Source organism: Entelurus aequoreus, linkage group LG09, assembly GCF_033978785.1.
Source record: "Entelurus aequoreus isolate RoL-2023_Sb linkage group LG09, RoL_Eaeq_v1.1, whole genome shotgun sequence".
NCBI lineage: Eukaryota > Metazoa > Chordata > Actinopteri > Syngnathiformes > Syngnathidae > Entelurus > Entelurus aequoreus.
Window position 1 is genome coordinate 27109714 of NC_084739.1, and position 13421 is coordinate 27123134.

Below are 13421 nucleotides of genomic sequence, written 5' to 3' on the forward strand. Positions count from 1 at the left end.
AACAAGTTTGGCATATTTGCAAAGTGACTTTGTTTAATGAGCACAGTGGCTCGTTGCCTGCATGGTTCATTTGAGGCCAGCTGGTCCAATGAGGCACTTTGTAGGCCCGATTTGAAGGCTGTTGTCAATGGGTAACATGCTCTAAGCCTGAGGTGTACTTGGCGGTATACTTCATCATAGTCTAACAGATCTACTTTTTATAATTACAATTACAAAAAAAAATGCAATATATTGATAATGAAAAAAATAAATAAATACATCAGAAAAATAATAATAAATACAAAAACACGGTAACACTTTAGTATGGGGAACATATTCACCATTAATTAGTTGCTTATTAACAGGTTAGGGTTAGGGTTGGAGTTAGGGTTAGGGTTAAGACTAACTAAGACTCTTAGTTAATGGCTCACTGGTTGTATAATAATGCCATGCAGAATAAGGCATTAATAAGTACTTAATAAGGCGTTATTAAGTACTTAATAATAACTAATTAAGAGCCAGTATGTTACTAATTCGCATGTTATTAAGCAATTAGGGTTAGGGTTAAGACTAACTAAGACTCTTAGTTAATGGCTTACTGGTTGTATAATAAGGCCATGCAGAATAAGGCATTAATAAGTACTTAATAATGACTAATTAAGAGCCAATATGATACTAATTCGCATGTTAATAAGCAACTAATTAATGGTCAATATGTTCCCCATACTAAAGTGTTACCAAAAACACATATTTTAGTGTACTAATACTGCTATTCAAGTCCATTCAGGTTTGTGGAACATCTTAGTTAAACTTGCGTGCAAAGAAACATTTTAAAAATCAATTAAACTTCAGCAATAAAAGTGCTCATCTTACCGTAGATTCCTGTGGATATACATGGGAAGGCCTGTGGCAGAAAGAAAAGGAAACAGCCGTCAAAGGATATTCACAATAAACAAATACAGGTTATCACAACACCCAAAATCATTGTCCATGTGAACACATATTTTTAGATGTACATACAGTTTGAAAGGAAAGCAGGCAGACATAGAAAAAGAACAAAGTTCTCAATATGAATAATTCCACAAAAGCTAAACAGCTACATATTTGTGTCTGCCTTCCAATAAAGTGACCACGTTCTAAAATAACAGTTCTTGCTTTGTAGCACTTTGCAGCAGACATATTACTCACGCATGGCTTTATAGCTTAAAATAGTACCATTATTCTTTACTTATGCCAGCAAATATATTATGATGCATAGGCTTGGCTCTAAGCGTCCCTGTTCCACATTTATCTTTTTAAGTATATTAATAAGCAAGTAAAGAGATTTTTTTTTTCCTTCCCCAAAAGGTTCCATTTGTCCTGAAAAGCAGCTGAACTGGTGCTTTGCGTCCTGCATTCATCAAAGGGTGTTACCATTAATAAACAAAATGTCACCCGTGGCTCACTAATAAATTAATATTACAACCATGAAAAAACTAGTGCTTTAAATATACTATATGATAATCAGCAAAACTATCTATTTCTTGTTTTTTAATTTATTTAAACAAAACATTTAGAATGATAATTTCACCATAGATAGTTTAGTATTATTTATATTTGCATAACCTAACCCTACTCATTTTAATACAGCATGAATGAGAGGGATACAAAAAATTGAAATATTTTTGTTTGCAATGGTTTATATCTCTTAAGATTATTACAAACACCATAGAGGGGATGTTTTGTGTCGCACCTTTATTTTACACCAAAAAGGGTTGAGAAAAGCTTCCAAAAATATAATGTAGACCACTTTTAACAACAGTAAAACAAGAGTAGCAACAGTACATTTCAAAACTGTCTGCAGTAGATATTGTATAAACCTTTTCACATATTTAAATGCAATAATACAATTATTTCAATACAAAATGTTTCAAGACAGATTTTAAGTGTGTATCAATCTCCAATGAAGCTGTTCTTCTTTATTTCATGAGTAAAACTTGTACCGGTAATCGTCTTAGTTTGTTTAACTGTAAAGCCTTAAGAAGACACCGTCTAAAGTGTCTCAACTTTTTCTCTTCCACTTTTAAATCACAGCGGTGAATTTGTTTTTATTTCCAAGCCAAGAGACTGTGCCTCTCTTTGTATCCTGATTTACCAGCTCTCAGGTTGCTCCTGTCAAGGTGATGTTTTTCTTCTGTGTGGAGATTTCAATCTTTTAGTGAACCTTTGACCTTTGCAGATGGCTGTTTGACTCAGACACAAACTACAGATGACGCAGCGTAGAGAAGCATGCACATTTTTCGTGTCTTGCCAAGCTCGGACCATTGCTTTTTTTTTTGCTGGAATTGACACACAATAAACTCCCAAAATACACTAGAAATAATATCAGTCACAAAAAAGTGTGCATGTAAAATATATGTTTTAAAAGTGTGTTTGCTGAGGGTGTTTTGACAAAAATTGTGCATTTGCACCTCTCGTGTGGTTTCTTTAGTCAAGCGTGAATACAATCATCCAAATCCTGGTGCGCACCAAACAAGGGGACTGAGAAAAAATGCATCCAAAGAAAATAAATAATTTAAAAACAACCAATTTATTAATCCCAGCAGACAGTATTTTGGCTTAGAATATTTGAGTTTTATTACACAAATCACACTAAAATGCACACCAACTATGTTTTTTAATACATTTTGGTCTGGACTATACTACTGTATCAAACACCTATTTTTAGCTCCAAAATGTGGGCTGGCCATCATCAGCCTGTTGGCGTCACCTACAGAAGACTGGCGGCAAATTCATATTGTGTAGTATGTATTTTGGTAGCATTGATATCCCAAATTATAATGTTTTTTGCACAGCATTTGAAGGCATTATCAAATATGTCTGCCAGATGCATTGTTGCAGGTTGGAGAAATACAACTAAAGAAGAGGTCAGCCTGCATACATTTCCAAATGATGGGAATATGAGGAAAGTATTGACCTCTCCAGTCAAATTGAATTGCGCAAAATGGGACGAACCAAGCGAGAGAAGTTTAATTTATTTGCAGAGATCATTTCAATGATTGTGACTTTGAAGAAAAAGGTTGATGGTAGGAGTTTGGATGGAAAAAAATGTAAATACTCAAGCTATGTGCGGTTCTAAAAATCAGGAGCACCCTGGAGGGGCGAAAGACTGAGTCATATCTTGCAGAAAAATGAAGAAAGAAGAGCAGACCGGGCACTTTAAAACGAGAGAAAAAGAGGGTAATTCTAGAATTCTATTTTGTGTCCTCTTCTACTGATGTTTTCCTTAAGATGCTTGAGCAAATGCTGAAAGAGCATGAGAAAACATAGGCTATTGTGTTTATGGAAGAAGAGATAGAAGAGCAGGGAAGTCCTGAAATGAAAATGTTTTTATATTTCTTGGTTGGTTACAATGCGACTTTAAGGTTTTACTACTTACGTATAAAATACTACACGGTCAAGCTCCTGCCTATCTTGCCGATTGTATTGTACCATATGTCCCGGCAAGAAATCTGCGTTCAAAGAACTCCGGCTTATTAGTGATTCCCAGAGCCCAAAAAAAGTCTGCGGGCTATAGAGCGTTTTCTATTCGGGCTCCAATACTATGGAATGCCCTCCCGGTAAAAGTTAGAGATGCTACCTCAGTAGAAGCATTTAAGTCTCATCTTAAATCTCATTTGTATACTCTAGCCTTTAAATAGACTCCCTTTTTAGACCAGTTGATCTGCCGTTTCTTTTCTTTTCTTTTCTACTCTGCTCCGGGGTGGACCGCTAGCCTGTTCATCGGATGGGGACATCTCTACGCTGCTGACCCGTCTCCGCTCGGGATGGTTCCTGCTGGCCCCACCATGGACTGGACTTTCGCTGATGTGTTGGACTTTCACAATATTATGTCAGACCCACTCGACATCCATTGCTTTCGGTCTCCCCTAGAGGGGGGAGGGGGGGGCGGGGGGGGGGGGGGTTACCCACATATGCGGTCCTCTCCAAGGTTTCTCATAGTCATTCACATTGACGTCCCACCGGGGTGAGTTTTCCTTGCCCGTATGTGGGCTCTGTACCGAGGATGTCGTTGTGGCTTGTACAGCCCTTTGAGACACTTGTGATTTAGGGCTATATAAATAAACATTGATTGATTGATTGATTGATTGATGTCAGTTTTGAAATAATCATGGATCAGAGCGACACAACATGCAATTAAATGATCAAAATAATACTTTTACATTACTTTATCCACACTGTCTATGCAGGGAAATGGGCTCCAGTTCTGTAGTTGGCGTTGCACCAAGAATGTGCACAATATCAAGTCTGGCGATGGAAAGGTGTCCTTCCAAGTACAGTTAGTTATCTACCGGTTACTCAAAAACTACATTATATTGTGGGAAACGACTGCCAGATTCATTTTCAGAATCAGAAATACATAAAGAGAACTTGTTAGTGAAATCTCAGTCATCTGGACGCTATGGGTCCTTTGGACATTCAACCAAGTGGACTGTTTGGTTTGTCTTGTAAGACAAACCAAACAGTCCAGTTGTAATCGATGGAATCCTCTGAGATTACAATGACCTGGGTGAATAAGAATATCCATAGACTTCTTTGAGAAAAACATTTACATTTTATTACCTGATTTAGTCAAGGATAACAACTCTCCTGTTGTCATAATTTCTTAATTTAAAATGGGACCCATTATGCAAAAACAACTTTCTTATTTTATAAATTGTTTTTACCTGTTTTTGTGTGTTTTGGTTTCTGCTTAAATCAAAGCATGGAGGCATAGCGGATATATTTAATTAACAATGTATTCCTTCACACTGTCTCGAAACAAGCTGTTTGAAATTTGCCCAACTTGTGACATTTTTCCAATCGGTGACCTCAGCGTAATATATGTTCATTTATTGTAAAGTTTCACCCGAACTTTAGTCCGACACCGTAGTCAATAAGATCTTTATTTATCTCTATCCTCTTGTTGTGGGGCAAACTGGCTCGTATATGCGTAGATGCGTCCTCCGCTCTGACCATTTCTAATAGAAAGTAGCGTTTAGTTCTTACTTATATCTGTCAGTAGAGTTGATATGGAAGTGTTCAAAACTGCAACAAGTATGAGGGGGTGAAGACGCAGTCAAAGTTGAGGCACGTAAATAAGACCGCCCACATCCTGAAGAGACGGTCAGAAAGCGGTTTGAAGATGGTCTCTAAAACATAATCTATGCAACATGACCAAAGAACCATCCCTACATGTTATGTGGACCATAAGGAAGTGTTCAAATGTAGAAAACAATAATTTTTGACCCTTTTAAATGTACTGTGAAGAAGAAGAAAAAGTTTCCATGGGCCATGCGAGTCAACAGTGTATCAAATGAATGCACTAGGGTTGTACGGTATACCCGTACTGGTATAGTATCGCGGTACTAGTGAATCAAAAACAGTACTATACACTGTTTGAAAAGTACCGGTTCACGGGCATGACGGCGGGTCGTCACGTTGTGACGTTGCTGGTTTTGCGAGCAGAGGAGCATGTTCGACAGCGCACAAAGACGGAGTACTTACAAGCAGACACAGTGTGTAGACAGAAAAGGGAGAAGGGATGCATTTTGTTCTAAAAACTAACAATAAAGGTGAAGTTATAACACTGAAACACCCTCAGGAGGAGGTGCTTTAAGACATGGCAAGCTAGCTAGCGGCGAACGTCCATTCGCAGTCGGCAGTGTTTTAGCTACTTCTAAATCACTAATCCTCTCCTCCATGGCGACGAATAAAGTACGTTTCTTACAAGTATCATCCCTGCAGGACGAGGAATAGCTAAACATGTTTCACTCCACACCGTGGGAGGATACGATAACTAGCACCCTGAATGTAAACAAACGCCATGGGTGGATCTACACCTGACATCCACTGTAATGATACCAAGTACAATAGCGTACTTAGTCGATACTACTATGATTACATTGATATATTTTATCGTCACAAAATATTATTTCCTTTTTTAAAAAAAAATCATACTATGTTTATAAACTCAGGAGATACGTCTCTGGACTTTGAATATGACTAATATATGACCCTGTAATTACATGGTATCAGATCGATACCTAAATTTGTGGTATGGTCCAAAACTAATGTAAAGTATCAAACAACAGAAGAATAAGTGATTTTTACATTTTAAAAGAAGTGTAGATATAACATGTTAAAAGAGAAAGTAAGTAGATATTAACAGTAAATTAACAAGTGGATTAATAATCAATTTTTACAGATTGTCCCTCATAATTCTGACAAAATAGAAAGAGAAATGACACAATATGTCACTGCATATGGTATATGTCAGCAGACTAATTAGGAGCCTTTGTTTGCTTACTTACTAATAAAAGACAAGTTGTCTTGTATGTTCACTACTTCAAAGACTATAAAAATGGGACCCATTACCACCATGTTTGACACTCAGCATCAAGGGTTGGAATTGGGGGTTAAATCACCAAAAATGATTCCCGGGCGCGGCCACCGCTGCTGCTCACTGCTGCTCACTGCTGCTCACTGCTCCCCTCACCTCCCAGGGGGTGAGTAAGGGTGATGGGTCAAATGCAGAGAATAATTTCGCCACACCTAGTGTGTGTGTGACAATCATGGGTACTTTAACTTTATTTAAGGACAAAATTGTTTTTCGATTGCAATAAGAAACATATGTTTAATGTACGGTAATATTCTTTGTTAAAAAAAAAGCCAATGATGCCATTTTATTGTGGTCCCCCTTATTTAGAAAAGTACCAAAAAATATCGAAATATATTTTTTGGTACCGGTACTAAAATGTTGGTATCGGGACAACATTAGAATGCACTGGATCATGAGTTGCAGATACAAGTCAAAGGCATGGTGTTGCAATAGAGTAGTAATAGTAAAGCATAACCTACTTTTATTCACTATTTTCATCAACAACATGCTGCTGCGTAGTGCAAGCTATTTTGATAGTTGATAGCATGCATACCTGTAGGTATGTTGCTTACACTGTATGTAATTAGAACAGGAAGCCGTCTATGTACAGTCATGATCTATGATTCCTGCTTTAGGTTATTATTTCTATCTGTGGCTACTCATTAGAATTGAGTCAGCATGTCAGCCCGTGTTGGCATGAGGCTGTGCTTGACATGTTGCCTTGTTGATTATTTCCTTTGCTTATAAGGAATGCTCCGAAATTGGTCACCAGGGAAATTATTATGTGGCTGGGGCTCCTCCCTAATCTATCACATGGCTTTAAAGTGGAACACCTTTCCTCTCAGAATTTCTGCACACTTATTTAGCTCACGGTGCATGAAGGATGATTAAAGGCAGCTACTGTGATTATTAGGTGACTTATTTTGTTCCGAATCCTGAACCCCTTGACGCAGATTATCATTTACAGTTGAACAATGCATAAATATTCTGAAATTAAAACATATTTTAGATATGTGGGATTTCAAATTTAGTTCGCCTTTCCATACAGGAGTGAATTACACGTGTTCATCATTGCACATTGTTACTCACTATACCGGCTCTTACTACTGAGAACTAGTGTTGTCCCGATACCAATATTGTTGTACCGGTACAGGTACCAAAATGTATTTCGATACTTTTTTGGTACTTTTGTAAATAAAGGGGACCACAAAAAATTGCATTATTGGCTTTATTTTAACAAAAAATCTTACGGTACATTAAACATGTGTTTCTTATTGCAAGTTTGTCCTTAAATAAAATAAAAACAAGACAACTTGTCTTGTATTAGTAAGTAAGCAAACAAAGGCTCCTAATTAAACTGCTGACGTATGCAGTAACATTAATTCTATTATTTTGTCAACATTATTAAGGACAAGTAGTAGAACATGAATTAATAATCTACTTGTTAATTTACTGTTAATATCTGCTTATTTTCTCTTTTAACATGTTCTATCTACACTTCAGTTAAAATGTAAAAATCATTTATTCTTCTGTTGTTTGATACTTTACATTAGTTTTGGGTGATACCACAAATTTGGGTATCAATCGGATACCAAGTCGTTACAGGATCATACATTGGTCATAATTTAAGTCCTCATGTGTCCAGGGACATATTTCCTGAGTTTATAAACATAATATAAACTAAAAAAAAACGAAAGAAGATTATGTGATGCTAAAAAATGTTGATGTAATTATAGTTGTATCGACTAGATACACTATTGTACATGGTATCATTACATTGGCTGTCAGGTGTAAATCCCATGCCGTTTGTTTACATTCATGAACGGCGTCATTAGCGGTGACGCCGGTGGGCTACGGTGTGTAGTGAAGCATGTTTAGCTATTGCTCGTACTGCAGGGATGATACTTGTAAGAAACTTACTTTATTTGTCGCCATGGAGGCGAGGATTAGTGATTTAGAAGTAGCTAAAACACTGTCGATTGCGGATGGACTTTAGCCGCTAGTTAGCTAGCCATGTCTTAAAGCACCTCTTCCTGAGGGCGTTTCAGTGAAGTGAAGTGAAGTGAAATATATTTATATAGCGCTTTTCTCTAGTGACTCAAAGCGCTTTTACATAGTGAAACCCAATATCTAAGTTATATTTAAACCAGTGTGGGTGGCACTGGGAGCAGGTGGGTAAAGTTTCTTGCCCAAGGACACAACGGCAGTGACTAGGATGGCGGAAGCGGGGATCGAACCTGGAACCCTCAAGTTGCTGGCAGGGCCACTCTACCAACCGAGCTATACCGCCCCGTGTTATAACTTCCCCTTTATCTTTAGTTTTTAAGCCAAAATGCGTCCATTGTCCCTTTTCTGTCTACACATTGTGTCTGCTTGTAAGTACTCCGTGATTGTGCGCTGCCGAACATGCTCGTCTGCTCGTAAACCAGCAATGACATGATGTGACGATGACCGGTACCTTTCAGAGGCGGTATCGTACCGATAATAAATCATTAGTATCGCGGTACTATACTAATACCGATATACCGTACAACCCTACTGAGAACTCGAAACAAGTTAAGCTTTTATTACGGAGTCTTTTACCGCGATGTTGCCTTTTTGACCTTTCAAGGCTAAAGTGAGTCAGTGTGTGTTGCTGTGTGTGTAACTGCAGAGCACACAGTAAGGGGCACTTGATACAGGCGGAAATGACTGTACTTCAGTCTATGAACAGGCTCTGCCCCTTCAGATTTAAAATGCATCTCATTCCGTATTTAGTAATATTGTTCACCAGCTTGTATTATTAAAGCCTGTGTGTCTACAACAAAAGCGGTGACCTATTAACTCCACTCTGTGACCAGTTTTCAAATAACGCAGTCACTGTAATGCCACTATCCCAGAGGCACCCTGCAAGTTGCAGTCATTTGTTTAGCAGCAGGACATAACAGTGAACCTGAGGCAAAGTGCAGCAGTTGAGCAGTAGCCGACGCCTTCAAGTAGCGAATGCGAAGCTGCGAAATAGCCATTAGCAGGCAGGCAGTGGAGAAATAGCGTCCACGGGCCCAGTGCCTCCTGCCGGGGGAACACCTCGCTTCGGATGACTGAGCAAATAGAAGTAGACTCTGAGTGATGCACCTGTAGCTTGAAGCCCTCTGGCCTGTTTGCACATGGAAGCTATGATTATAAATCACAGCAGCGAGGGCGTGCTCATGTTTGATATCCACAAGTGTTGCCGAAATGTGGATTTAATATCTGACCACAAACTGTGTTACACTTTGTTGACACAGCTAACTGCTGTTGGCCAAAGGCTATGTCACTGTCCCGCAGACCATGACTCAACATTTTGTCTGGATAGGATATTTTACACTGAATAAATGTGGCCCAGTGGCCTTGTGGTTAGAGTGTCCGCCCTGAGATTGGTAGGTCGTGAGTTCAAACCCCGGCCGAGTCATACCAAAGACTATAAAAATGGGATGCATTATCTCCCTGCTTGGCACTCAGCATCAAGGGTTAGAATTGGGGGTTAAATCACCAAAATGATTCCCGGGTGTGGCTACCGCTGCTGCTCACTGCTCCCCTCACCTCCCAGGGGGTGAAAAAGGGGATGGGTCAAATGCAGGGGACACATTTCACCACACCTAGTGTGTGTGTGACTATTATTGGTACTTTAACTTAACTTTAACTCGTTAAAAAACATGGTTTGCGTCATTTTACTTGTCTGAATGAGTATTATGGCTCTATGATAAATACAATATTTAAATATACAGTACATTCTAAACTGTCTATAGCGACCACTCAAGGGAAACTGCAAAGATGGCCAGTATAAGCAGGTTGCCATGACAAAACTCACATGTAAAAGCTGAATACATCGGGAAGTTAAGATGTCCCGATCAACGTTTTTGGCCTCCGATCCCGATTCAATTGTTTTCAATCCTGATACGATACTTTGACAATAGAATATAGAACTGAAAATGCTTCATGGCATATACTGTACGTAAGTAAACACAATAACACATTTTTATGACGCATACAATATTACATTTAGACTTTGTCAGTATTATAGATCTGATGATGTATAAAATGTGTGATAATGAATGCTACATACAATTTTTTAATCAAATAAAGTGCATGTGCATGTACGAACCAGTCTGCCCCACAACAAGAGGATAGAGAGAAAAAAGAAACTTACTCACTACAGGGTCGGACTTCAATGGCGGACTGGCGCAAAGCTCTTCGGGTAAAACATATATGGAGATATCCGCTGATGTCACGTGTTAGAAAAACATCTGAAGTTGAGACAATTCCAAATGGCTCGATTGGAGGAAGTATGAAGGAAGGCAAGATTGTTTTATAAATATCTCCGCCATGCCTCGATGATTTGATTTCATTCGAAGTCATTTTCAGGACTTATGCAGATCCCTAATACACAAAAACAGGCACCATCAGGTAAGAAAAGTTGGGTTTGCGTATTACTGTAGGTGTCTTTTAAATCATTTGGGTTTTGCCTTCCTCTATCCAGAGACTTACCACGTGAGTTTGTAAACAGTAAAAAAATGTATTTTAGTGATAATAACAAGACAAATATCGCGTTAATCACTTTAGTATCGTTTATGCACAGATACTATACTATGTAATGATAGTATTTAAATCGAGATCAATCACCCCTACTTTACTTTAGCGTCTTGTGTCGTCCTGCTTGGTTAGTTTGAGTTTGTTTCGAACATGCATGCATACGACATGATACCTCACAATTTCCAGTTTCTCTTAACATGTTCAAAAAGGAGTAGGAAGAAGCAGAGCTTATATAATACTATACCCCTTTTCCATTACATAAAAATTTCTAACACTTGTGTTCACTTCCTGTTTTTTTTATATTTTATTTAACCTTTATTTAACCAGGAACAAAATCCCATTGAAATTAAAAACCTCTTTTTCAAGGGAGTCCTGGCAAAGAGGCAGCAGAGTTCTCAATGTATTCACAATACATTCCATACATAATAACGTTAAAAAATAAATAGATACATTAGTGAAGTAAGTTGTATTTCATATGGTGAAATAAATAAGATTATCAATAAGTTCAGTAAGTAATAAGTTCAATATAGTTCAGGTCAGTGTGTGTATATGTAACATGCTGAGCCATTGCTTTTGCCTCTAGTCCTCTAGTGATAATAATAATGGAAGAAACATTGTGCATTTGCTGCCATGGTGGTGAGGATTAGTGTCTTAGAAGTGTCTTCACACTGTGGATAGACAACGCGTTAGTTGAAGCTTGCTGTGGAGATGGAGCCCTTGTTCTGGTCTTCGTCACGCAAATAAAGGTAAAGTTAAAGTACCACCGATAGTCACACACACACTAGGTGTGGTGAAATTACCCTCTGCATTTGACCCATCCCTTTGTTCCACCCCCTGGGAGGTGAGAGGAGCAGTGAGCAGCAGCAGCGGTGGCCGTGCTCGGGAATCATTTTGGTGATTTAACCCCCAATTCCAACCCTTGATGCTGAGTGCCAAGCACGGAGGTAATGGGTCCCATTTTTTTAGTCTTTGGTATGACTCGGCCGGAGTTTGAACTCACGACCTACCGATTTCAGGGCGGACGCTCTAACCACAAGGCCACTGAGCAGGTTCATGCAAGTGTTTTCACCACTGTGATTTATATAGCACTTTTTCTCTAGTGACTCAAAGCGCTTTACATAGTGAAACCCAATATCTAAGGTACATTTAAACCTGGGAGCAGGTGGGTAAAGTGTCTTGCCCAAGGACACAACGGCAGTGACTAGGATGGCGGATCGAACCTGGAACCCTCAAGTTGCTGGCACGGCCACTCTACCAACCGAGCTACACCACCCCGTAGAATAAATTATCGGGTGTCACCACTACTGCAATCTGCCTGAGAAAAGCCGATGAGTGTTGGAGGTAGAAGAAGCAAACTGATAGCATAACCCAAAGCAAATGCACTCGTGGGATTTAGTGTTAAGATTCAATCCATCAAAATCATGCATCATTGCAGAACATTTTGATATTAGTGGCTGCTATATGGAGTAAAAAGACAAAATATTATTTGACACAATACATGTGGCCCCTGGCAGCATTAAACAGGTTGATGCTAACACAGGTTTGGACTGCATGGAAGTCAACTATGTGAAGACTTACATTACATGTTACAAACATGTACTGTAGATGCTTGGGGGGATTTCATTACATAATCGACCTTCTGTTCAGTCACTCACTGAATAAGGACCCTCTATACCAGGGGTCCCCAAACTTTTTGACTCAGGGGCCGCATTGGGTTAAAACAATTTGGTTGGGGGCTGGGCAGTATATATACTGTATATATATATATATATATATATATATATATATATATATACACTGTGTATATATATATATATATATATATATATATATATATATATATATATATATATATATATATATATATATATATATATATATATATATATATATATATATATATATATACTGTGTATATATATATATATATATATATATATTAAGATTAAAGATTAAAGTACCAATGATTGTCACATAGGGCTGTGAATCTTTGGGTGTCCCACGATTCGATTCAATATCGATTCTTGGGGTCACGATTCGATTCAAAATCGATTTTTTTTTTCGATTCAACACGATTCTCAATTCAAAAACGATTTTTTTCCCGACTCAAAACGGTTCTCTATTCATTCAATACATAGGATTTCAGCAGGATCTACCCCAGTCTGCTGACATGCAAGCAGAGTAGTAGATTTTTGTAAAAAGCTTTTATAGTTGTAAAGGACAATGTTTTATCAACTGATTGCAATAATGTACATTTGTTTTTAACTATTAAATGAACCAAAAATATGACTTATTTTATTGTAAATAAATTGATTGTAAATAATGTAAATAATTCAATGTGATTATCTTGTGTGATGACTGTATTATGATGATAGTATATATGATAGTATATATCTGTATCATGAATCAATTTAAGTGGACCCCGACTTAAACAAGTTCAAAAACTTATTCGGGTGTTACCATTTAGTGGTCAATTGTACGGAATATGTAC

General features: G+C 38.1%; 1 protein-coding gene across 4 annotated transcripts in view; it reads right to left on the reverse strand.

Annotated features, from left to right (window-relative positions):
* Nucleotides 1-13421, reverse strand: part of macrod2 (mono-ADP ribosylhydrolase 2) — a 1153479-nt gene that overhangs the window by 355316 nt on the left and 784742 nt on the right. For all 4 annotated transcript variants that reach the window (XM_062058480.1, XM_062058481.1, XM_062058479.1 and 1 more), the window contains one exon: nt 853-883. In XM_062058480.1, the coding sequence (XP_061914464.1) occupies nt 853-883 (31 nt within the window). The remainder of the gene's footprint in view (nt 1-852; nt 884-13421) is intronic.